Below are 26,566 nucleotides of genomic sequence, written 5' to 3' on the forward strand. Positions count from 1 at the left end.
ATAGTTTGATCACCAGAAAAAATTCCCTTCTGCTACCCCTTTGTAAGTCCCCCCTCTCCCCACCAGTCCCAACACCTGGTGGTCACTGCTGAGCTCTCCATCGCTATAATTCTGCCTTCCCAGAATATCATATAAATGGAACCATTCAAGATGCAATCTTTTGAGACTGGTTCCTTTCACTTATATAGTGCAGCTGAGATTCATCCATGTTTTGTATGTGCTCATTCTTTTTTTTTTTTTTTAAAGATTTTATTTATTTATTTGAGAGACAGAATGAGAGAGAGAGAGAGAGCACAAGAGGGGGAGAGCGGGAGAGGGAGAAGCAGACTCCCCACTGAGCAGGGAGCCCGACACGGAACTCGATCCCGGGACTCCAGGATCATGACCTGAGCCGAAGGCAGTCGCTTAACCAACTGAGCCACCCAGGCGCCCATGTGCTCATTCTTTTTTATTGAGAAGTGCTCTATCGTTGCATGGATGTACTATATTTCTTTAATTCGTTTAGCTATTGAGGGACATTTTGGTTGTTTCTAGTTTGTGTTAATTATGAATTATGCTGCTATGAACATTCATGTACAGGTTTTTGTGAGAACCTAAGTTTTCATTGCTCTAGGATAACACCTGGGAGATGACAAGTGTGTCTTATGGTTAGCTTATATTTGACTTTATATGGAATTACCAAACTGTTTTGTCAGAATGATGTATAGTTCCGCATTCTCCCTGACAATGTATGGGAGTTCCCGCTACTCTGCATTCTTCCTACCACAGGGGGTTATCATGTGTGTATTATTTTCACCATTCTAATAGGTATATTGTGGTATCACGTTATTTGTATTTCTCTACTCAGTGACGATGTTGATCATCTTTTCATGTGATTTGCCACTGCGTGTCTCCTTTGGTGAAATGTCTGTTCAGATTTTTTTTGCTAATTTTTAATTGGGTTGTTTGTTTTCTTATTTTTGAGGTGTAAAAATTCTTTATAAACTCTGGATACAAGTTATTTATTTCCTCCTCTTCTTATTTCTGGAAGAGATTGTATAGAATTGGTATTATTTCTTTCTTAAAGGTTTGGTTGAATTCATTAATGAAGACATCTGGGCTTGGAGGTTTTTTGGGGGGAGAGTGGATTTTCAACTATGAATTCAATATCTTTAGCGCATATGGGACTGTTCAGGTTATCTCCTCCTTCTTGAATGAATTTTGTTAGTTGTGTCTTTGAAGATTTGGTTCTGTTAAGTCTCCAATTTATATGCAGAGAGTTGCCTATAACCTTCCTTTATTATCCTTTTATGGCTGTGAAGTTTGTAGTGCTATCCCATCTTTCATACCTGATACTGATAATATATAGCTTCTCTCTTTTTCTCTTCGCAAATCTAGCTAGAAGTTTATCAATTTTATTGATCTTTTACAAGAATTAGCTTTTGGTTTCATTGATTTTCTCCATTGTTTTGTCTTCTTTCAGTTGCATTAGTTCTTTTTCTTGTATTTATTATTTTATTCCTTCTTGCTTTAGGTTTTGCAGGTTTCCTAAGGTACAATCTTAGATTTGAGACTTTGATTTCCTTCTAAACAACATTTCAAACATAAATTTCTTTCTAAGACTACTTTAGCCGCATCCCACAAATTCTGATACATTGTATGCTCATTTACATTCAGGCCAAAATATTTTCTAATTATCTTTGAGACTTCTTTATTGACCAATGAATTTCTTAAAGTGAATTGCTTAATTTCCAAATATTTGGAGGTTTTCCAGAAGCATTTTTTATTGATGTAATTGATTCTATTATGGTCAGAGAACATATTTTGTATTGTTTCATTCTTTTATTTTTTTTAATTTTTAAAAAGATTTTATTTATTTATTTATTTATTTATCAGAGAGAGAGCGAGAGAGAGCAAGCACAAGCAGGGGGAGTGGCAGGCAGAAGGAAAAGCAGACTCCCCGCTGAGCAGGAAGCCCCATGCAGGACTCCATCCCAGGACCCTGGGATCATGACCTGAGCTGAAGGCAGATGCTTAATCGACTGAGCCACCCAGGCATCTCTGTTTCATTCTTTCAAATATAGTGCTTGCTTTGTGACCCAGAATATGGTTTGTTTTGGTGAATATTCCATATGCACTTAAAAATAGTGTGTATTCTGTTGTTATTTAGATGGGATATTCTATAAAATTCATTTAGGCCAAATTGGTTGATAGTTATTGTTTAAGTCTTCTATATTCGTACTGATTTGTTGTTGTTGTTGTTGTTGTCGTCTATTTGTTCTGTCAATTACTAAGAGAAAATTTTTGTAGTATCTAACTGCAATTGTGATTTGTCTCTTTCTACTTTCAGTTCTATCAGCTTTGCTTCATGTATTTTGAAACTCTGGTATTAGGTATGTACACATTTAGAGTTGTCATATCTTTTTTTTTAAGATTTTATTTATTTATTTGAGAGAGTCAGAGAGAAAAAGAGAGAGAGAGCATGAGCAGAGAGAAGGCCAGAAGGGGGAAAATGTACCATTTTATAGTAAGTTTTGTGTTTGCTCTCTTTTTTCCCCTGTCAAATCTATTAGATTATTTGAAGATTTCCTCCCATTACATTTTAATTTATCTATTGGCTTTTTACTATATCTCTTTGTATAACTTTTCTAGTTGTTGCTTTCAGAGTGGTCACAACATACATACCTCACTTTTCTTAATCTGCTTAGAGTTCACAGTTTGCCACTTCAAGTGAAGTATAGAAAGCTTACCACTATATAAATCCCTTTACCTTCACCCTTTGTGTCGTATTGAATCTGAATATATCGAAAACCCCATAAGACATGTTATAATTTTTGCTTTCAACAACCATACAAAAGTATGGATATTACACAGATTTGCATGTCACCCTTTCACTGGGGCCATGCCTATCTTCTCTGTATTGTTCCAATTTTAGTATAGGTGCAGCTGAAGTGAGCACTGAAGATGTTTTTGAAGTCCTTTGCTGGTAAATATTTATCTAAAACTTGCACCAACTTTGTGAAACTATGATTATTAAAGCACAGTCTATGATCAAGAAGGTGTTTTTCTCTGGACAAAGCTGTAATTGACTCTAACCAGTTATGATTTGACATTAAAGGGTACAAAATGAAAACTTTTTATCCTGAACCAAAGCAGACTGTGGAACTGAAAACTAGAAATATGCACAAAAATATTTTATCACCAAAGCTGACCTTTTTTTTGTTTGTTTGTTTTGCAACATGAATGTTTATAATATCAAAACTACCAGTTGTCTGGAGGGATATCCAAAGGGATGGTATTATCTAGAAATTAAAAGAGAGCTGGTCCATTTTCCAATAAGCAGTAGATATGTGGAGAAGATGAAATAGAAGACAAGTCTGCTAGGTTTGGAATTAAGAAGAGCGGAGGTCATATCGGACATTGTTTAGATCATAGCCAAGAAAGTGATCGCACATGTAAAGCATCTTTCATCTAAAAATAAATAACCCTCAAAGGCATTTTATGCATATAATTTTATTTACCTCTGCCACATTTGCTATTGTCAATACTGTCCAGAGTCCAGAGCAGGGAAGTGATGAGTCTGTAGGGCACGCAGTGAAGGTACCAGTCTCCCTCTGTGCCTTGTCCTTCCCAGAGTATGCAGTCATTGGCTCAGAAGGTACAGCTGTGAAGGTGACTGTATCTCTAAAGGCTTTGGTGATGTAAGCCTGAAGCCAAGGAGGAGGAGAGGGCAATGAAACCTCACCTTGACTGAGCTGTAGTGTTCTGTGAGGGTTGCAAACTTGGGCTTGATGACTGTTTCTTCAGTGAGAAGGAAGCATTTGTACTTGGACTTTATGGGGAACCAGCCTGCCATCAAGGGTGGTCAGGATACCTAGCCATCTTCTTTGCCCGTCAGATGCCCCACCAGTCAGGAAGGTTCAGCCGAAGTGCCTTCTGCTTTATGAGGCCTTTCCCTCTACCACCCCAACTGCGGTGAATGATCTGTCTACATGCTGATTGATAGAGCTCTTGCGTCTGCCCAATTCATGTGACAGGCGTTGTCTTCCTTCCATGTGACTGCTATCCAGAAATGGATCTTAATCTCCATTCAGACCAGGACGGTGTCTTTGTTTCTTCAAAGTGACTTACCCAGTGTGCACTAAGTTGGAGAGAGCAGTTCAAAGCCCCCGCTCGGTCTTTCTGTGGTCAAATCCACCATTTTCTAGCTGGATGTCTAGGGATAAGTTACTTAAATACTTTAAACCTCTATTTCCCCACCTTGAACACTGAGATAATAACACTACTTGTAAAGACTCAACAAGTGAAGATGTAGAGTGCTGAGCATTTTTGTCTGGTACATAATACGTACTATTACCTATTTTTATTATTAAGTGATTACTTTTTTTTCTTACAAAGCAGTGAAATACACACATATTTGTGAGCAAGGCAAGCCAGAGCACAAACAGGACTAGCAAAGAGAAGGCAGAGAAAACAAACAAAAATTGACCAGATTTCAGATGCGAAAGATTTAGTACCTATTTTTAAAAGAAATGAAAGGTGGGAATGCAAATCGGTACAACCACTCTGGAAAACCATCTGGCAGTGTTTATTCAAGAAGAACATTCTCATGCTCTATAACTTATAAATTCCACTTGTAAGTATATACCCAACAGAAAAGTGTCCATGTATCACCAAAGGATGCTTGATAGAATGTTCATAGCAGCAGTATCCTTGGTAGTCCTTAACTGGAAACTATGCCCATGTCCTTCAACTGAAAAATGGATACATAAATTGTGGCCATGAAAATGGATGATTTACAACTACACACAACACAATGGATGAATCTCACAAATGTCATGGTGAGCAAAGGAAGCCAGACATCAAGGAGTATATTCGGCCTCTACTATAAGATTCCAGGCAAAACTCACCTGTGTTGTTACAAGTCAGGATAATGGTTACTCTGGAGGAAGAGGGGAGTAGAAGGGGAGGAAAGGAAGAGAAGAGAGACCAGGAGGAGCTTCCAGACTAACATTTTATTTCCTCATCTGGTGCTCCATATGGGGCTTCAGTTCATTGAACTGGACACTTACGGTATGTGCATTTTTCCACATGTGTATCATACTTTACTGCAAAACAGAGAACAGAAATAAGAATAGGAAAGCAAGGAAAGGAAAGGAAAGGAAAGAAAAGGAAAAGAAAGGGAAGAAAAAACAAGCCCAGAAGACGAGAAAGACTCCGGTCCTCGCTCTGGCTGCACCTGACCAGGTTGGCTCACCCCTCTACCTTACACACCAGCCCTGCCCATCCCCATCCCGTGCTCTACCTCATTCGCCCAGCATGAGGATGGCTTGTATTTAGAGGGGTCCTCTCCTTCCCTGCCCCCTCTTCACAGCTCCTCCCCACCCTGAACACTGCTAAGGGAGGAAGGGGCTTTCCTGGTGGGCATAACACTGGTAGTGGAGTAACTTGGAGGAGCTAAAGCATCATTAATGAAACCTAATACTTAAAGCTATCTTTCCTCTCCTCTCTTCCTCTTCGCCTGGACTCCCTCTCCCTCGCTGGACCTTTCCCAGAAGGTTCCCCGGGCCCGGTGGCGGTGTCAGCCCGGCTGGGCCACGCCTCGGGTCCTGCGGGGCTGCTGCGGCGGGGCGGAGCAGGGGGCAGGGGCCAGGGCAGAGGCCTCGCTCGCGGGGTGCCCCTCCCGCCCCGCCCCGCCCGGGCTGACCCCGCCCCGCGGCCTCAGGCTATTTTGGGCTCGTTGGCGGCGACGCGGGGATAGCTGACAAGCGCGGATCCTGTGACACCTCCCTGCAGCCCGGCACTTGTTGCTCCGGGGGACCTGCTGCCATCCCTGAACCCACCTTTCCCCCTTGCCCCCTGTCGCCTCTGGCTTCCCTCCTTTGCATGTGATCTCTCCGGACACTGATCTCTCAGACACCGCTGTTCCCGGCTTGGGAAATAGATGTGAAAATAATAAGAATAATAACAAGCGCCGCTCTCAAGAAGGGCCCCGCAGGGCAGGAGCGCAGAACCACTGGCCCCGGGCACCGCTGAGGTGGCCTCTCCCCGGCCCGGGACGCTGGCCCCGGGCGCCGACGGCATGATGGACCCGGCAACAGCTAACGGGGACGACAGGGACCCCGAGATCGAACTCTTCGTGAAGGTAGGTCGGCGTCCCGGCGCCCGTTGGTTGCACCTGTCGCGCCTGCCCTCGGGCTCCCCGCGGCGCGGGCTCACGTGCCTGGGCAGACAGAGCCGGGACTCTGGACCCTCCCCAGGGAGGACAGCTCGGCCCTAGCGCTCCCTTGGGTGGCCTTTCTGCACTCCAGACAGCCTCGCTTCGGGGCTCCCGGGTGTCGCGGAGTCAGGTGCAATCTGGCAGGTGGCCGTCTTCTTGGAGAGTTGGCCGGCAGTTTGTTAAACCAGCTGCAGACCAGGCGGATTAGTCCTGAGCCCTGCCCGGTGCGATTTTGGCTAGTCCAAAAGGACATCTTGAGGTATAAGGAGATGGCAGGACCCGTGAACCTTTCTTCTAAAACTGGGGGGCAGGGGCTAAGAGAGGGGAGGGAAGAAAAGGAAACCTTACAGATACAATTCTCTTTGGCAAAATAAAAATAACATTTCTTCAAACGTCCTTTCTCTCTTCTGCTCAGAGCTACTTCAAAGAAAAGCAGAAGGAAACAAAGGTGTTTCTTGCTTTGTGACCGGCAAAGCAGAAAACAAGCACCCCTTTCGCCCAACATTACTATTATTGGCATACTCGTGATTCCACAGGGTAGTATCAGGAAATGCTAAGGGTTTGGCCATGGGGAAAACCCAGGTCAACCCCTGGGGCAGAATGGGATGAGGAGCACAGCGAACAAACTAAATTAAGCGCCTTGCTCCCTGGGTGAAACAATCTACCATCAAAACTGCTGCACTCCATTTGCAACCTGTAGGAGGGAAAAGGATGGAGGCCAGGGAGGCAGCGGCGTTTCCCGGTCGGTAGGCTGGTGGTGTGGTGTAAGAAAGAAACATTTGATCAGTCCTCGCTGTGGCTGACACACCGCAGAAGCTGGGAAACCTGAGGCGGCAGGAGAGTCGCCTCCTGGGCGGTGCAGAAAGCCTCGCCAGGACTTGGGGGAGGGGAGTCCGCCCGCTGCCTGAGAGCCAGGACTTTGCACAAATGGGGAAAATACTCTTTGACAGCAGTTTCCCTGAAATGTGCAGGTAACTGAGAAGGGGAGACCTTGGTACATTTCAGAGGTCTCCCGGCTGCATTTAAAAGGCATATGTATTCCCTGCAATGGGAAAGATGTTATTTGGGGCAAATTACCCTGATTTCCAAGCTAATTAAACAGAGAGATTGTCACAAAAAAGTGTAAGATCTACATAAACCTTGATAAGCACCTTTTGGTCTTTGGTATCTTTTGATGCCTAAAAAAATAAATCCATCAGGCTGTGACTTAATTTACATTTGGTAAGTGGTCTGTCCTAGGTGTTACCTTCTTTGGGTTTATTTTTCAAAATTATCCATAGGAATTACACCTGTCATTTAGTGACATTTGCTTTGCTAAGCTTATTTCTCTCCCCTCAAAGGTGGCCTCTGTCTCATTTGGTTTTGGGGACCCCTCTAGGCAGGATTACCAGGTCCTTTGGCAGACCCAGGTAACGAAAGAGGTCATGTCCTCTTCAAAGTTGGGCAGCGTTGGACCAAGGGCCAGGAATGGGTGCTTGAACCTTGGCGTCCAGGTCGGTGGCCTAGGGAATCAGCAGGGAGAGCTTTAACAAAGCGATGAGTCTCCCTGCTCTCCTTGAAGAAAGCTATTCTAGGACTTTCTCAGATTTCCTGGGAGCCGGTGGTTTCATAGTGTCAAGTTCCTGAAAGCTATTTGAAACACAAATTGACTCTTTAGAGCCAAAGGAGCCCTTTGCCCCACTACTAGGCATGGAGACCAATTCTGCCTGCACCTTCGGAACCTCATGTTGGCAGCTTTGAAGGTTTTCTCCATTTATATAAAAAGCTCCCTGCACAGCCCCCAGGGCCCCCAAAAGAATTCTAAAATGCCTGTGTTGTTGTTTTGTCCCTCAAGGAAAGCGATCCATGAGAACCAGGCAGGCCTTCATGATTAGCTCAAAAACCAGAGTGAGGGTGGGACAAAAAATCAGATAGGAAGGCTCTTGATTTTTTTCCCCTCTTTTTTGACATGCTGGGTCATAGTTATCACTTCCAGGGACCGGCAAAGGCTGAAAATGATTGTGAAGTAAAGATCCTGCCCAGGGTATGAATGGTTTTATTTTAGGGAAACAAGGTCCTGATCTACAGAATCGGGCACTTCCGAAGTTGGACATTTCTCTCAGCTATGTGATTTCCCTGAGAAAGGCCTTCTGTTGAAGGTGTCTGGGGCCTGAGGTGCCTTCTGCAGGGCAGGGTGGATTGGTTTCCAGGAAGCCTCCAGGGCAGGTGGAACCCCACCCAGAGTCCGATGTGTCATTTCAACACATCCTTCAGGGCACCTTCTCTCCACCCAGTCGGTATGCTGGGTGTGTCCTTCAAAGCCTGGGTCACCCAGGGAGTTTCAAGGATACACGATTCTATCCCACATCAACTGATTATCAGCATCTCCTGCTGTTGATGATGATGATGATGATGATGATGATGATGATGATAATACTAAATAGCAACATTTTGGGATTCTGAAACCCATTCAAATACCTTACCTTGTTGGATCCCCCGCATCCCTGTTTATGAGCCTCGGTTCACTCATGTGAAAAATGAAGGAAACAAAGAAATGTGAGTCACAGGGAGCTTGTGCGAGTTCCTGTTGTCAGAACGTTCAGTGAGCCACAGCTTGCTCTCTGTGTCGCAACCCAAGGAAGTAAGAATGATGATTCCACCTGTTTGATGGTTGAACGACCTGTGCTCAGAAGTACGCTGTACATAGTATTCAGATCCACTCCTCAAATGTTGCAGTTTGGACTCTGAATTTCTTACTCTTTCTTTTCCAAATACCCTATGTCAGGCCTTAGACCTTTTTTGGCTGAGTTAGGCTGTCGAGTGCCAACCCAGATGGCAATTCATTGATACCTCACTGATCCATCCTAATGTCACAGACTGCTGCCCACTCCGCTCTGCACTCCTTCCAGGGAGCATTCCAGTAGTGGTTTTTAGGAGATTGTCCCCCCCCACGTTTTTAGTTTCTTCATCACCAATAAGAAAGGCTTGAGTAAATCAGCTCTGATCTAATGTTTCATAGATGTCCCATGGATGGGGCAGAGGTTTGGAGACACAGGACGTGAGTTCAAGTCTTGTCCCTGCTTCTAATTAGCTCATGACTGAACAAATTACTTAATGTCTATGAGCCTCAATAGCCTCCTCTTGAAAACAAGAGGTTGGTTATATGGTTATAAATAACCATAATTTTATGATGGTGATCTTATAATTTATGGCTCAGACCAAAACATTTGGTTTGAGAGTGAAAGGGGGTGCTACGAATAATTAGGCTGGGACAACAGGTGTCACCAAGAATTGTTCCGGGGCAAATCAGGATATGTGGTCACCCTGATTATGAGAATACTCTCACCACAGACTTGCAGTGAGGATTCCACAGGAGCAAATAGGTGAAAGCATTTTGTAAATGAAAATTGGTATAAACACATACGAGTAAAATGATGATATGAATTCCATGGCAGATAAAACCTTTCCTGATCTGCAGGCCTCGATTTGCCTTAGGGAACAAAAGCCTGACTCCTTCCTCACTTGCAGGGCTATTTCAAGAATAAATGAGATCATACATAGCTTGGACTTTGATCATAAGGGGAAGACAACAGGTTAGAGAGTTGACAGTGACAGCCAGTGTGGTTTATAGAAAGAAGAAAGAGCAAGGAAGTAAAAGCAAAACAGAAAGTGATTTGGAAAAACAAATACAGGATGTGCTGAGTAGGTTAAGATCAAGACATTCCTCCCATCTGTACTGACTCCTCGGTCTCCCAGGCCCATCCTTGGACCCAAGAAGTAGAACACCCCCAAAGTGGTTAGACCAAATTGTTACAAATGTAACAATTTTCCCCTCTTTTTTGACATGCTGGGTCATGGGTGTGAATTTCAATAGAAAGCTGTGCCAGGGGTGTGAATTTCAATAGAAAGCTGTGGTTCTCCACTTTGGCTACATACTCAAATTGTTTGGGGAGGTTTAAGAACTCCTCATGCCAGGCTACTCCCTGGTCCATTACATGGAAATCTCTTGGGGGCGGTGGGGAGACCCAGAACCAGTCTTCTTACCCCCACCCCCAGGTGACTCCAGGGAGCAGCTCTGGTGGAGAGCCACTGAATCATGATCAGAGGCAAGTCTGACTGCAGGCAGTGACTGCCACGGCTGAGATCAGTAGCCTTACTAGGGGCAATTAGTGTCCAGAATTTCTAACGGCTTCAGGGCATCATGATCAGGAGTGTTGTGGATAGAGAGCTTGCACCCAATCTGTGCTCAGTTAACAGATGCTGACAGACTATAAAGCCCTCTCCACAGGACTCCAGAACAATCTGTGCATGGGGTCGGTCTAGTCAAATAACCCTCAATTCAGCGTGGGGGAAATAAAACATGAGTCCTGCTGATTGTCAGATGGAAATGACTAGTGGTTTTGTTTATTGAGTGATCTGGAAGGCTCTGAGAGTGGTGCAGAGCACAAGTCAAGTCATGGTGACCCATAGTATAGGCATCTGACTTCCAGAACAGACAGGATCAAATCTTGCGGCATTCTCTCTCAGATCCCCGCTGCCTGCTGGCTCCCTGGTTCCCTGGGGCACCTGGCCTAAGCGTGGGAGCATTAGGTTTTGCTGTTCCCTTCAGCACATTTCTTTTCCACGAGTCCGGGTTTGGGTCTGTGGTCAGGAACTGATACACAATTCACCTGCCCTGCTATGTCTGTGAGTGTGACGTTTCCTGTATGCGTCAGGTCCCGTGGCAGATGGTGGCAGTGAGCGTGGTGGGCCTGCAGATGCTGAAGCCCACTGTTGGTGCGCTCAGCCACTGCCTTCCTGCCCACTGCTGTTGTGGCCCCAGCTTGCCTTTCTCCACCCAGGGCAAAGACTCCATCCATTTAGACAGTCAGGTAAGCACCTTCTCATCCGGATTCCTTCTCAGTTGCCACGTGCTGGACCCCTGTTAGTGGTGGCAGGAGGCCCAGCGGAAGAGTGCCGGCTTTGGGCGGCAGGCTGTGGGTTTCCAGCTGGGAGGGCTAGAACAGGCTGCCGTGGCTCTCTGTGCCACAGTTTTCTTACCAGTGCTGTGCTGATGATGGTAGGCCACGTTTCGTGGAGTTGGTGTGAGCACTGGAATAAGTTCTGTATGAACTGGGGGCAAAAATGTAGCTTCTTCTGCAGGCCCAGCCTAATCAGGGAGAAGCCAAGCCAGTGAGCTCCCCTACCTTGACGTGTCCAAGAAGTCACAGACTCAGGCCTGTCTGTGCCTGCCTTGTCGCTGGGGCAGGACACAGACCCTTGGGAGCGGGAGCAGCGTGTGAATATCACTGGGTCTGACTGCATGTGCAGAGCTGCTGGAGGAAGCTGGAGACCCCCAGAGGTCACTGTCTGAATGATGTGGTTGGCCTGGCCGCAGGGGGTGTGCAGATCCCTGACCAGGGGTTGGGCTCCTCGACCTCCAAGGAGGTTGATTCCTCCTGTCAGTTGGTTCTTCATGCCGGGGAGCTCTCTCATAGCTTTGGGGGCTGGGCCAGGATGCGTCCAACCACTGGGGGCCTGCACTGGCCCTGACCTTGCACCCCACGGAGATGTTATTCCAGGGGCTTCATTCCCTTTTCTGTCACTGGGCTCTGGGCAGGGCTTCGCAGGCTCACCAGAAAGATGGTTATAACTCTAACCTGTAGATGAGAAAGAAGGCTCCAGAGTCTACATCCTTTGGTTCCAGGAGGACCCATTCCTCCCAACAACCTTCTAGCTCTGCATAGCCATAGTTGCTCTTATAGAAAATATATACATGTGTTTACATGTATTGTCTAGTTGGTCTATGCAAACAACATAATAGACTCTCAGTAGCTGGTATTTTTAAAAACTGTTATATAGGAGACATCCTCATTGGTCTTTGTCATCCGGGCTGGAGGACTGGTAATAGTGAAGGAGCAAAGTGGGTAAGTGTGGCTTTCCGGAAGATGTGGGTCAGTGATAAGAAGGTTCTTTCTACCCAGGGCATCCTAGATCTGATTCTGCTTGCATTCTGAGGGGTCAGCTCCAACTACCAGGCAATTTGTCTACCAGCTCCTTGAGTGAGAATCTACTTTGGAAACACATATATGTAGTCAAGGGGTATCTTAGTTCTGAGATGTGAAGTTCTTTAAGGATAAATAAGATAGATAGCCTGTTGTCAGAAATTAAATGAATCCTTCCTAGGAAAAAGAAATGGAGGTTTAGCTTCTAGAAGCACCCTCTAAAGCTCTGCTAGCGTGGGAAAATTCTTTGAATTAAATTTGTTGTAGTGCCCATGGGGAACAGTGGCTAGGCCAATGGTTCTCAGCTTTGGGGTGTGAAAAAGTCACTGCAAAACTTCTTTATATGGGCTTGCTCAGGCCCTTTCTCCAGATATTCATAGTTAGGAGGATTTGGGTAAGGCCTGGGCATCTGTATCCTTATGAAGGCCACCCCTGGGTGATTCTGGGATTCATTAAAGACTGAGAACCACTAGCCCCAGACTGGGTAAATAGAGCTAAACAAATAGTGGGGCATCCAAAGGGCACCATGAAGTCCAGCCCCTCCTTGAAACATGCATTTCATAGGGTGGATGAGGATGAGGCAAGAAAGCTTCTTAGCATGAATCATGCCGAATTGACCACAAATAAACTAGAAAAAGGAGGAAAGGAATGCATTGGACCTTTCTTTCATAACTTGCTTTTATTCCTTTGTGATATTGCGCTAGGACATTGGAGTGACAAATAATTTTAGAAGCTAGGCATGAAGGAGGTATTAGTAAGATAAAGAACTTGAGTGTTAAGGGATTGAAAACAATCAGTCAGTCAATCAACCAATCCATCAATTACCAACCATGTTTGTGAGGCTACCTACTTTGTGCCAGGCTCTGTGGAACCTGATGAGGGGGCCTGGAGAGCAAGGGGGGCAGGGTACCTGCAGTCCCCGAGCTTGCAGCTAAGGAGTAAAACTTCAAGCCAGCATCAGTGCCTCACGAGTGATAGGAAATGAAATGAGGGGTGTAAGTATAGGGACCAGTATGGCCCGAAGGAAGTTTCCAAGCGTACTTCGAGGGGAGGTGGGACCTGAGTTGTGCTTGGAAAAATGATTAGGATTCAGAGAGTGGCAGCCATGTCAGGTTCAGCAACAGTATGAGATGAGGCTGTTCAGGGCCCAGGGCGTATATAAGGTTGGCTGGAGAGAATGGCGTATGGAGGGGGGCAGTTGGAAAGAAGTTAGAAGAAAGAAACAATAATGGGAAAGGTTGTGAATGGCAGGTAAATGGTTTTTGCTCCCTCGTAAGTAACTGGGAAGCAACCAGAAGTTTCTACACAGGGTAGGACCTTGATTTGGCCCCTGTTTGGAAAGGTTCATATGCTGTATTAAATGATGTGGTGGGCAGATTCATGAACTTGAAGTAAGAAGCCCCAGACTCCACGTCCAGCACTGCCACAGTATTGGGTGTGTGACTGTCTTTAAGGCCAAATTTCCTCTTCTGTAAAATGGGACTAAAAAAAAGTCGTAAAATGGTAGAATTTCTACCTTGGAGAAACCTCTTAGAAGTCATTTAGTTTGACCCCCTCTTAGCAAATAAAATTCACAGTCGAACTTTTACGGTAGATGCTGCATGGCTTTCAGGAAGAGAAGTGAGTTAAAATGTGAGCTGCTCTGTGTTTGCTCTTGCTCTCCCGCTGTGACCATGTCAGAAGGACAGGCTTGGGGCAGAGGCCATGAGGAGGATTCTCCAGTGTTCCTTGTGAGGTGGCCGTCATGAGCTCAAAGTAGGGTTAAAAGGAGGGTATGCTGTGGAAGAGTGATGTGAATACAAAATAGGGCACAGGCCTTGAGAGAAAAGCGTGCAGATATGTGAGGGATGCTGAAGCTTGAGATTCAGTGGCCTCGTGGTAAATTCACCTCCCAAGAGACTGGTTTCCATATTTGGGATGATGACACCAAGGTTGGGCTTGACCATGATTGTCTAAGATGTTGTGAATGGACTGAGTGCAGGTAAACTAATTGGGCTTGAGCTTTACAGTTCCTTTTAACCCTGAAACCCTATGAATCTCTGCTGGAGCGGGGAGGACAGGAGTGGTTGTTAATGAGAATAATCTTCTGGTGTTACAAGTGTTTTGTTTGAGGTGGCGGCAAGTCAGTCAAGTGCAGATGTCCACCAGAGTGCTAGCAAACCCACAGTCAGAATGACAGGAAGGCCACGGCACAGAGTGTGGGTTCGAAGTTCTGTTCAGAGTTGCAGTTGAAGGAATAAGTTCCCGGAGGCGGAGGGTGTGTGAAGGAGTCAGCGATAAGGACCGTGCTCAGGAAATGCCCATTTGAGGGGGAGGAATGAGGCATCAGAGAATCTGGCAAAGCTGATGAAGACACAGAGACTGAGGGAAATAAATGTAATGTCCTGGACGAAGGGAACTACGGGAACAATGGCTCAGAGGCAGGAGATGTCAGGGTGTCCCAGAAGGACTGAGTTCTGTGTGGCTGTGACAGAGAGAGCGTGAAGAGAAGCAGGACAGTGACAGAAATATAAGTTAGGGTTGGATCAGGAGGCACTTCCGAGGGCAGGTCAAGAGATTTGGACACTTATTTACAATGTCGAGGGTTGTATGTATACCACCTGCTTGTGGGGCAATTATATTTTCAGAGAGAGGAAAGTGCTTCGTTATCTGAAGCTGGTCTGCCTGCCCATGTTGCATCTGAGGAGATTTGAAATGGGAGGTCTTCACAGTGTGTCTCGGGCCACCCACGGGATGTGTGTGTAGAAGTTCAGTGCTGGTTACTCTACCCTCTGCACCAACCTCTACGGACCTTAAGATGGTGTTTCCCACTTCTGTTTATCGTTATTCTATGGCAAGGAGGAAAGCAACAAGTATCAGGCTGGAGAAATGACACAAAAGGTGAAGGAAGGATGTATAGTGAATGGAATGCAACTGGGAACCCATTACCTCGAATGAAGAGGAAATGAAAACCATGCCCCGGTTACTATCTCTTAAAGATCCAACTGGGGAGGTTGTCATGGCAACAGATAGAGTTTTCTTGATTCAGCTCAAGGCTCCTCTCTCCTCTGCTACCCGGTGCTGACAGGGAGCAGAGGCCCCGGGAGTACACACAGCATGTGGGCGGAAGGCTCTCTCACCTGCTTCTTCATTTTCTCATTTGGGTGCTGTAAGCATTCTGTAGTCACATCATCAAATCTAGGATCCACGGTGTAATTTGCCTTAGAAACTAAAAGGAGCCATTTGTCTGTGGTCACTGATCACAACTGCCTCAGATTTTTCCTGTGGGGATAAAGAGTTCTGGGCAGGGCTTGACCACAGGACTCTGGGAGAGGGGAGCCATGTGGGCAAAGTTATGTGGCCTCTCCTCAGTTGGGTACTTCAGGAGCATCACAGAGATCTGATCTGCGTGGCAGGATATTATAAGGGACAAATAAGGTAAGAAGCATGAATCTCTTTTGAAAGCCGAAGTTTTCACTGAGGCATTTCATTGGTCAGTGTGTGTCCACTGCTGAAACCACAGCCCATCAGCTTGTTCACCTAATAGCTCAGCTCCGTGTTGAGTGAATGGTTTGCCCTGCTCAGGCTCCTTCCGCTCTAGTCCTGCCGCCCCCTAGGGCTGCCAGCTCCTCTGCGGGACTCTACGTTTGCCAGCACAGGGGGAGATGGAAGGTGGAGGATCATCTGGAAGGTCTGCATGGTTTCTGACGGCGAGTGGCCAAATCATTTTCTCCTGCTTTCCATAGACCAGAACTCAATATCATCTAGCTGTGTTCCCAGGAAAAGGGGGAGCAGGTTGGTGAACAACGAATCATTCTCTGCCACAGAAATGATTTACTTCCTTGTTTCTTACCACCACGTTACCTCATCACCCCCTATCACGGCATCCTGCCCGCAGCCTCTCTCCCCTCCTGTCCACCAGGTTTGATGCCATTAGCTTAATATTCCTCCAGTACTTTATCACATCCACTCCTCTATCTGCTAGATCAAGTTCAATTGCTTCGGCCTGACATTGAAGACACTCCAACCAGGCCAGCGTTCCCTTTCCTGACCTTCTTTCCCCTGCTCCCTGAAAATGGTTCCTTATGTGTCCTTACAGTTTGTGATGCACTGGTGAGTCTCTTCCCAGATTTTATCCTCACACCCAGCCCCTTGGAGGAAGAAAGAGATTTCATCTTCATCACGGACAAGGTGCTTGCTGGGCTCTGCGTACTGTGTTGTTCCGCACAAGTGGAGGGAGAAACCTGGAGATCCTAACTCCAGAGCTGGGCTGTCCCCACCAGAACAGGGTTGCTCAGCCCTACATGGTCCTAAGAACCACCAGGGACACTTTCCAAACTCCAGCATGAACTCATGAGTCAGAGTCTTCAGGGGATGAGGTCTCAGATGTCTGTAATTCACTAGTGCCCCGTGATTCTGATGCACAATCCATTATGGGAACATTGCCTGTAACATTACAAGGGCCTATGTGAATATCCAGAACCCAGAGAAGTGCGTCGACTCATGGGAATTTAAGGCCCTGTGACATGCAAATGTGGGAGAGAAATTTGAGGGGCCAGTGGGCCTTCCAGCTGCTCTCAGGTCACCCCAATGAACATAGTATCTCAGTCACCTTAAATATTGGCCCATGCCTTTAGAATCCACTCCGTACCCTATGCAATTATAAAAACAGTCATGGGTGCGTTTCTGGTTTTTGTTTTTGTTTTTTTTTCCCAGCTGCTTATCCCCATCCCCAGATCATAAGGTGCTTGAAATAGAAGATGTTGGGGAAGAGATTGGGAGGATGGCAGCGGGCCAACGGGTGGGGAAGTCAGAGGGAAACGGACTTGACTTTGAGGTAGAGAACCAAGCCCTCCCTCTTCAGTCCTCTTGGGTACACTGGGTCTCTCTGCATTTTTGGAAATCAGATAGTTTAGAAGGTGCGTGACAATAGCCATGGCTGTGTGCTGGTCTGGATACCTTGCTTACCTTGGCTACGTCCTCTTATTACTCCCAGTTTGCAGATAAGGAAACTGCAACTCAGAGAAAATGCGTCCCCCGGCCAAGGCCACAGAACTAGGACATGGTGGGACTGGCTGCAAACCCCACCCCTGGGCGTCAGGATCTATGTTCTCTCTGTTGCCTCATTTCACCCACCACCTCCCAGCTGTGTGAAGACAAAGTGTACTAAACCTAGAGTAGGATATGTAAGGCTGTGTTTTTCCTAAATTCTCTGTGGGTCACATGAACAATCCAAGGTCAAGGCAGGTCTCTACCCTTAGGCAGTTACCAGGTAAGGGCATTAGAGCCACCTAAAGACCCACCTGTTCTCAAGGCTCCTCTCAACTTCTCTGCCATGGTAGCGTTGACCCCTTGGTTTAAGGCATGGCCCCCAAAGGCCCTTTATCAAATATAGGTGTTACCCTGAATGGGCTCCACGTGGACACTGGTTCGCCAGATGCTACGTTAGCTAGGATTGTTTTATCAGGTCAGGTGGCAGGAAGAAGAGGATCAGGAGAAAGGCTAGAGAGAAACCAGGAGTCTCTCTGCGTGTCCTGGGCACTGCATGCTAAGTGTCTGTCAGGGCAAGGAGTGAATGCTGCCTGCTGTGTGATGTGGCCTGGCTACCAGAGGCAGACTTTGTCCCCTTGCCAGTTTATCCAAGAGCTGGGCACTGGCCAAAGTGCCTTAGGATTCTAGGGTAAGCTTTGAAACTCATCTTGGCAAGGCTGAAGGCCTTGACTTGAAAGAAACCTTGAGTGTATTCCAGTCAGCCCTTACTCCACTACTAAGAACCAGACTCATTTACAGATAGATGCTAGAGTTCTACAATTTAAAAAAAAAATTACAACATTCCAGGGCACTATAAAGATAAAAAAATAATTGAGCGAAAGAAAATGAACCATGTTATTTGTGGAATTCAGTGAATTCCATGGAGTCTTCATGGGATTCCAGAGGCTTCCAAGGAGCATGCTATGGGACACTGAGGTCCGGAGAGGTTAGGCTTTTATAATGCCACACAGCAGACTCAAGTCAGGGTGGAGAATAGAGCTGTTAGCTGCGGTTCCCCACATGACAGCCCAGCCCCACTGATGCTAGGGTCTTTCTGAATCATTTTGAGACACACGACATGGTCGAAGGTGGCAAAGAGCAAAATGTAAGAGATGTTATGAGAAATACAATTTTTTGAGCATCTGCTATGCTCTACACATGGTGCTAGCCACTCTGTTTAATTCAGTATCCCTGCTGCCACAGTGCCCATATTGGGAAATCTGGGGCTTGAAAGGTTAACATTTTACTTGGGGTCCCACGGAAAGTGGTAGAGCTGGGATTCCAACCTTATCTTTCAATGTACATTAATAAGTAAAAATAACGAAATTCAAGTCAAAGTTGCTTGAAATACCCTTTTCCATGTGGCAGCTCTTTATAACGAGGTCAACCAGATGCCGGGCTGTGGCTCCGCTAGGGAATAAGCTGCACAAGGCAGGCGCAGTTGGGCCCTGGCAGAAGTTGCAGCCTGGGAATGGAGGGGGCAAGATCCTGGCCTCAACTCAAATTGTGTAAATTCATGGAATCCACATGCAGGAGGACTGTGACCCAAGGGCAAGTCACAAGACTATGGCAACTCCAAGCAAGGGGACCGGGTATCGGGAAGGCACTAAACAGCATTTTACAGCACACGCAGGGAAGGACTTGGCACTCAATTCAGGGGTCAGGCATGAGAGAAGAGTCCCAGCTAAGCTGAGACAGAGAAGGGAGAGGATGCCATCTACCTCTTCCCCTAACGGGCCTGCTGCCAGGAAAGATTCTGGAAGGAGCATGTGATGAAGGGACCCCAGGTTCTCCACCCCTATCAGAACTGCTGGAGCTTCTCTTGACTCAGTGAGAACAACCGTGGAGGATCTCTTCTGGCCCCTCTCCCACTTTAGGTCACCTTAAAGGGCTATTTGAAGCTTATCTCAGCCTGATGCTGTTCAGAAAACATTCTTCTACCTGTGTGCCAAGAATTACACCATCAAGGGAGAGGCACCTTTCATTCCAGAGTGGGAGATAAATGGCCCTTGGTGGGAATGCGTGGCTGGCTAACACTTTGGAGTGAAGGAGTATCTCCCAGTGTGTAACCAGACATCAGTCAAGGAGGGGAGAAAAGGGGTTGTCAGGTGCACTTAGTTGATGAAGGGTTTGTGACACAGGGAAAGGAGAGTCTACGAGGAGCTGGAAAAAGAGGCCAGGGATGGAAGATAAATGTCACTCTTGCCATGGCTCTGCTCGCTGGGCTTGGTGCTGATTTCCTTTAGTTGGGTCCAAGCAAATAGGAACAGTAAACAACTGACAATTGTTAGCTTGAAGTCAAGATGAGATGGATCCTCTCCTCATGGCTGGCTGTTTCCTACAAGGGAGTTTGTGTGCCACCATCTTCTTATTGCTATGTCTAAAGATCACATGTATTATACGTACTCTATATTATAAACATATGTTAAGTATATAGTGTTTGGCATACACCGTATGCTCAAATAATGCTATTGCTAAATAATACATACATATCTACATTTATTCCATATTCACCAAATATTCGTTGAGTAACAGAGCAAAACAGTGGAATTCAGGGAACTTGGTTTTTGTTTCTGCTTCCTGCCAGCCTCTTATTTTGGACTGGTTGTTTGGGTTTCTTCATCTCTAAAACATGGGGATTGGATGAAATGCGAGCTGAGGTCCCTGTCAGCTTTAAAATGGGTTCTTTGCTTTTACTGTTTACTGAGCACTGTGTGAGGCCCCGAGGGAGATTCCAAAAGGACTTGGTTCTCAAACAGCTGCAGGCTCTTGGAGCTCCCAAAGCTAGGTTGGGGCCAGCAAACTGCTTCTGTAAAGGGTCATGCAGTAAGTAATTTTGGCTTTGTGGCCCACGCAGCGTCTGTCACAGTGACCCAGCCCCGCTATTGTAGCATGAAGGCAGCCGTAGAAGATAGGCAAAGGAGTGCTTTTTCTCACTTCCCCCATACTTGGGGAGTGGTTCTGTCAAACGATCCCCCCGATGTTCACGCCTGGCCTGGCTCCCTCCCTGGCTAACTCACACGTGCGGCGTCTCTGGGCAGGGCTCGGACACCTGTGCGCTGGGAGGCAGCCACCTGGCAGCGCGGGGGTACAACAGGGTCTCTGCCTCGGGTGTCACCGTGTGAAAATACAATGATGACCTCACCGCCAAGCCAGTTTTCCACACCGAGGGGCATAGGTAAGCGGTTCAAATGGGCAAGCCAGTCTGCGAGGCCTCAGACAACTGCTCCAGAGGCTGATTTCCTGAGAAAGGACAATGTTGTCTTCTGAGGCGAACACTCCTAACGGTAAACACTTCGGGCACTTTATGCCCTTGACTCCCCTGTGCCCTTGACTGAGACACTTGGCCTCTCTGGGGAATTTTTCAACCATGACATAGATGGGACTGCATTCCTAGGCCCGCTGGATCCTGGCCTCAACTCAAATTGTGTAAATTCATGGAATCCACTTATGGTCTCTGGCTATTGTTTACTTATTTTGACTAACTTTCACATTAGCCAGTTGCATTGTGCGTGTGCGTCTTCGTGTGTGTGGGTGTGCACGTGCGCGTGTGTGGGTGTGTGCATGAGTGTAAGTGTGTGTGTGTGCCTGGTTTCCTCATATTCAGGGCTTCTTTCTCAGCAGCCTCAGATACTGGGATCTGGCAGAAAATTGGTTCTTTCCTATGCCAACAAGTCTCGATAAAGGGCACTGTGACTCATTATTCATATGTGCATGTATCGGAGAATACTTTCAGCTGATTTCAATACTGACATGCAGAGCCCACATTTGTCCTTCTCCACTGCAGCCCCGCACCGTTTGAACACGCTCCATGTGGACCCTGCTTCTTCATAGCGGAAGCCAGGAGCTGACTTTCTGGACCGATTCCTGTCCTGCTTAAATTAGCTAGAGTGGGTTCTGTGGTTCGCAACAACAAATCCTTATCAGTATTCCCTTAGAAAAAATTGTACAATAGAGTCTTCTCTGAAGTCTTACAGATCCTAGGACATCAGTGATAAAACCTTAGAATGTCCTATTAGGATATTTAACACTGAATATTTATTTTATAACTCCAGCAAATTCTTTGGGGGTGATTTTAACAAAGGCTGTTCCAAACGTAGATCCAGGGATGTGGAATTATCTGACTCACCGGGCCAGCCTGGGGCAGGCTGGGGTAGAGCCAATCACACGGAGTTCATTCTCCACCCTCCTCCTCCCCTTTAGTGTCGCCAAAATGCAGCTTGTTCACCGAGTGAAAACAAGTTACAATAATCCGAGAGCCTCTTTAGAGAGTGAAGAGTAATAGTAATATTAACTAACACTTATTGAGTGCTTACTTCATGCTTCCTAACTGCTTTACATTGCGTAATAATACTATGACTAGTAGCCCTATTATGTAGACGAGGAAACTGAGGCACCAGGGGTTAAGTGGCTTATCCGAAGTCCCACAGCTCCTAAGTGTTCCTAACCTACCGCCTCCCCAAAGCAGTGACCAGAGGCCAAGGCAGGCTGTGTGGTGTATGGGGGTGAAGGGACAGTGTTTCCTACGACCTCCTCCTCTTCCCCTTCCTCAATACCATGGCAGACTTGGATGTTGTTCACTATCCATATCCCAAGTTCATACAAACAAATTAAAAAGGCAAGTGGCTGGACTCGATATACATGGCAGTATCCTGTGATCATCTCCTGAGTGAGTGAGTGAGTGGATGGATGCCAAGAGCAGACATGGTCATGACAGAGGGTCAAGGGGAATGAGCTGCGCCCTCAGGGAGGTGTGGGGTGCTTCTTATGGCACCCAACATGGTTACCTTCTCTCGCTCGCCCAGATTCATCTGCTTCTTTCACCTCTCACTAGACGTGGAGTTGGATAATATGGGCCCAATGAAATACGAGTAATGCCACTCAGTAACTGAGGAACTCAGTAAAACAGTCACCCAACAGCCTTACCCTCAGCCTACTGGTTCCCCTCTCAGCCTGTCCTGAAGCTGGGACCCTGGTGAGGACGTCTGCTGAGCATGTGCCCTGCTTTCAGTCAACCACATGGAGAAGGAAGCAGACTTCCTGGGTCAATCCCGAGGGTGAGTGCTGAGGGCTGATTTGAAATTTTAAGTAGGAAAGGGGCTGATTGTCATTTAACATACCGGAAGAACTTCTTTGCATTGAGAGTTGTCAAACAGAACAATGATACCTTGAGAGAGGTGGTGAACTACCCATGAAGGATGTATGTATTTATTTAAGGTTTATTTAAAGATGTATTTATTTATTTGAGAGAGAGAGAGAGAGAGCGCACGCACACATGTGCATGAGTGGGGGGAGGGGCAGAGGGAGAGAATCTTCAGGCAGACTCCCCGCTGAGCGCAGAGCCTGAAGCAGGGATGGATCCCGCCACCCATGAGCTCATGACCTGAGCTGAAACCAAGAGCCGGCACTTCACTGACCTAGCCACCCACACGCCCCTTAAGGATGTATTTAAACAGACGTTGGATGACTTCCACAGGGCTAGGTGTAGAAAGAATCTGTGTATTTAGACCTAGCACGTAGTCTGGGGCACATAGTAGGTGTTCATTAGACGGTAGCCCTTGTTAGCAAATCTGTTTGCACTCTAGTGGCCTGTTCTTTTAATCTTCTTGTGCAAAGATTATTTCATGGCAAGCGTGAAAGGGGTCAGTACTTATTACATGAAAAGTTTGTTAAGGTTAGAAATGTGTTAAAATGATGCTGTGCTTTTGCAGTGCTGGAGTGACTCAGAGTAGCAAGGGAGGGGTTATCTCTCCTGTGTCCTGGGGTTGCTGTAGCTCACACAGGAGTTCACGTGCTCGGGCATTATATCTGGTTGAACTTAACAACAAAACTGGGCTGTGAGGCGTTTGAAGGCAGCAACACCAGCCTTTACCTCCTCATCCCCCACGAGTCTTCGCAAGAGCGAAACATTGGTCAGGTCCTCGGGGAGTTTCTCAGAGACTGACTGAGTGCTTGTTTAATAAAATCTTGCCAATCCTGGTGACCAGATCTAGAAAGTGTTAAATATGCCGATGGTTCTCTTTTGTCCAAAATGTGTCCTGTTCGCTCACTTAGATATGGGAACTTAATAGTTTGCAATGGCAATGTAAAAATCAGAATTTCAGGAAAGTACCGGGCGCCTGGGTGGCTCAGTTGGTTAAGCGACTGCCTTCGGCTCAGGTCATGATCCTGGAGTCCCGGGATCGAGTCCCACATCGGGCTCCCTGCTCAGCGGGGAGTCTGCTTCTCCCTCTGATCCTCTTCCCTCTCGTGCTCTCTGTCTCTCATTCTCTCTCTCTCAAATAGATAAATAAATAAATAATCTTTAAAAAAAAAAAAAAAAAGAATTTCAGGAAAGTACCTTTTATATACAATTAGATATTTTCTGCTTATATGGCTTTTTAAAATCTCTCCTGACTCTGAAAATTGGGAAATGAGGTCATGCCCGGTGAGCTTAGACTGGCTAGAGTTCCCCAGCTTTCTGATTGCTGTCATCTATTTCCTACAAGGATCGCTGGGCCAGAGTTGCTCTCCTGGTTGGCTGTGATGGATGGGGAGCCTCTCCTGCGGGAGCCCAAAATGCTCTGTAGGTCTCTTTCCCAGGAGCCAGCTGGCTTGCATGGATGGTACGTGTATGTGTGTGGGCATCCGTGCTCGTGCGTGCACAGATGCACGTAGAGAGCATGCATTCTCAAGAAGAACGATATCTCCGCAAGGGAGTAAAATTGGCTCGTGTGGGGTGAAAAATCTTACTCTTTTTTATAGAGAAAGCACAAATACATGTATAGCACATCCACAGATGTACAGTGTATCTGTGGTATTACATTTTCATTGGGGTGATGAGAGAAAAAATGTCTGAAAAGGCTTCTTAGGGGAGACGATAATGAGAAAAGAGTTGAAAAACACTGATACAGACTTAGAGCAGATACTCTGACATATAAAAATACCCACGCATTTGTGTGCCCGCATGTACACCACACATACATGCACATACGTCTATTAGGCATAGAGACACACACATATGTATACTACAGTAGATTCACCCCAAATTTGAATTGGTGACAGGGACAGGACTGAATTCTGTGTTCTTTGTGAAACTTTCTTTTTTTTTTAAGATTTTATTTATTTATTTGAGAGAGAATGAACCAGAGAGAGCACAAGCACACAGAGGGAGAGGGAGAAGGAGAAGCAGACTCCTTGCTGAGCAGGGAGCCCGATGCGGGACTCGATCCCAGGACCCCTAGGATCATGACCTGAGCCGGAGGCAGACACTTAACCGACTGCGCCACCCAGGTGCCCCTGCCATTCTCATTTTAACTTGCAGACACTTCGGTTAGCATTGTGCAGTCTTCAAACACAGATAATCCACATTTGCTGTCATTCAGTGGAAAGGCTGCTTGTTAGAAATGAGCTGGATCACCAGTTGACTCCCCCAGACATCTGTCGAGTCCCTCCCTGGTCGGGGGTGTTGCAGGGTATCCCATGGGGGATGCAGAGGTAGAGCACTCGGCCCCCGGATCTGGGGACCCCCAAGGCAGAGTCAGGGTTAAGGATGGAACTTACAAGCATGAGCACCCCTGATGTTATTGAAGGACGGGAGGTGACCGAAATAGCCCAAGACAGGGGCGGGGGCTTGCCTCACGTCCTTTGGAACTCCTGATCCAATTTTCTCTTCTCTCACTACCCTTTATCAACCTTATCCTGATCTTCGTCTTTCCTCTTGTTAAGTATTTTTGCTGTGATCAGACCATGTTTTGGTTTAGAATGATTGCAAACCTTTTTGGAAGTAGGTGGTCTATATAAAATATATATAACATAAAATTGAAGTCTAATTTTTAGAAAAAGTCTTGTTACACATTTGTACAGCTAATAACTGTATTCGACCAGGCTGTCAAGAATCAGTGTTGAATTCCTTGCACCCCATCTCAGTGATCTCCTTTGCCATCATACTGACCCTCTGCCCACACTTACTCCTCTGGTTACTTCCGTGATATATTCCTGACCCTCCTAGGAATGCACCCGGGGAGTTTCAAGAAATGCCAACACTTGGCCCTACTCTGGACCAATTCAATCAGAGTCTCTGGGAGTGGGACCCAAATATCTGCATATCTTAAAACTCCCCTCGTGATTCTAATTGCAGCCAAACTGGGCATTGCTTGTTTAATCCATTTGGTCCCTCAAATGACTACACGTTAGAACCTTCCAGGGAACTTCTGAAAAGGACAAGACCCTAGACTCCACCAGGGGACTCGGGTGTGGAAAGAGAAATCTGTCTTTTCTGTTGCCTTAATGCCAGACTTTCATGTTGCAGCTTCTGGCTTCTAGACACACCATTTTCTTTACTTGGAAAGTTCTTCTCTCTTTCTTTTTCTCTTTCCCTTCTTGGAAACCAGCTCAGGATTTTGCCATTTTGAAGAAACCCCTTTCTGATTGACATGCACCCTCTCCTGCATCCCCTGGGGTCTTGTGCCCTCTGTCTCAGTTCACAGAATATGGATTTGCAATACCAGCTTTGCATATGATTAAAATAGGTGTGATTTGGGGCGCCTGGGTGGCTCAGTTGGTTAAGTGTCTGCTTTCGGCTCAGGTCACGATCCCAGGATCCTGGGATGGAGCCCCCAGTGGGGCTACCTGCTCCACGGGGAGTCTGCTTCTCCCTCTCACACTCCCCCTGCTGTGTTCTCTCTCTCTGTCAAATAAATAAATAAAATCTTTAAAAAAATAGGTGTGATTTTAGGCACACAAAGAAAAACTCCCAAATAGTGCAGCTACCCCTTGGAGACTGAAATGGTTATTCCCATTTTGCGTAAGTGAAGCATCCGAGGTCAGATATGGGGTGGGATGATAAGGGGGACAGGACAGGTGAAGGTGGGGTGAGGAGCGTATACAGAATTGTAGAACTGAACGTCCGTGAGCCCTCCCTGTCTGGTGAGCAGCTACCCTGCGTCAGGCGCAGGACAGGAGATGAGGGACACGTTCCCAGCCCACAGTGAGCTTGCTCCCTGTTAGATGTACAGTCGCTCAGCAATTTCTACACCTCCTTCACAGGGTTGTTGGGAGGATTTCATGACTTAATGTCTGCAAAGTGCTTAAAATAGTGCCTGCCATGTAGTAAGTGCTCTGTAGATGTTGACTATTATTTTTTTTAAAGACTTTATTTATTTATTTGACAGAGAAAGAGAGAGCACAAGCAGGGGGAGCACAGAGGAGGGAGTGGGAGAGGGAGAAGCAGGCTTCCCGCTGAGCAGGGCGCCCGATGTGGGGCTCGATCCCAGGACCCTGGGATCATGACCTGAGCCGAAGGCAGACGTTTAATGACTGAGCCCCCCAGGCGCCCCAGATGTTGACTATTATTATTTGGCTTTGCACATGGCTGTGCTGCCCTCCTCATGCTCTATGGCATCGAAAATTTTTT

General features: G+C 46.6%; 1 protein-coding gene and 1 non-coding gene across 3 annotated transcripts in view; one reads left to right on the plus strand and one right to left on the minus strand.

The window, feature by feature from the left end:
• Positions 1-26,566, plus strand: part of CLIC5 (chloride intracellular channel 5) — a 154,177-nt gene that overhangs the window by 49,896 nt on the left and 77,715 nt on the right. Inside the window, exon 1 of one of the 2 annotated variants that reach the window (XM_032410163.1) lies at positions 5,833-6,124. The exons of the other annotated variant lie outside the window; for it this stretch is intronic. Coding sequence (XP_032266054.1) covers positions 6,062-6,124 — 63 coding nt within the window. The 5' untranslated portion in view covers positions 5,833-6,061. Of the gene's footprint in view, positions 1-5,832; positions 6,125-26,566 lie in introns of those variants that run through there. 2 annotated transcript variants of the gene reach the window in all.
• On the minus strand, positions 2,832-2,938 carry LOC116635966. Its single transcript, XR_004300261.1, has one exon. It is a non-coding gene; the product is annotated as a U6 spliceosomal RNA (small nuclear RNA).

This window comes from Phoca vitulina, unplaced genomic scaffold, assembly GCF_004348235.1.
Source record: "Phoca vitulina isolate PV1807 unplaced genomic scaffold, GSC_HSeal_1.0 scaffold11, whole genome shotgun sequence".
Classification (NCBI taxonomy): Eukaryota; Metazoa; Chordata; class Mammalia; order Carnivora; family Phocidae; genus Phoca; species Phoca vitulina.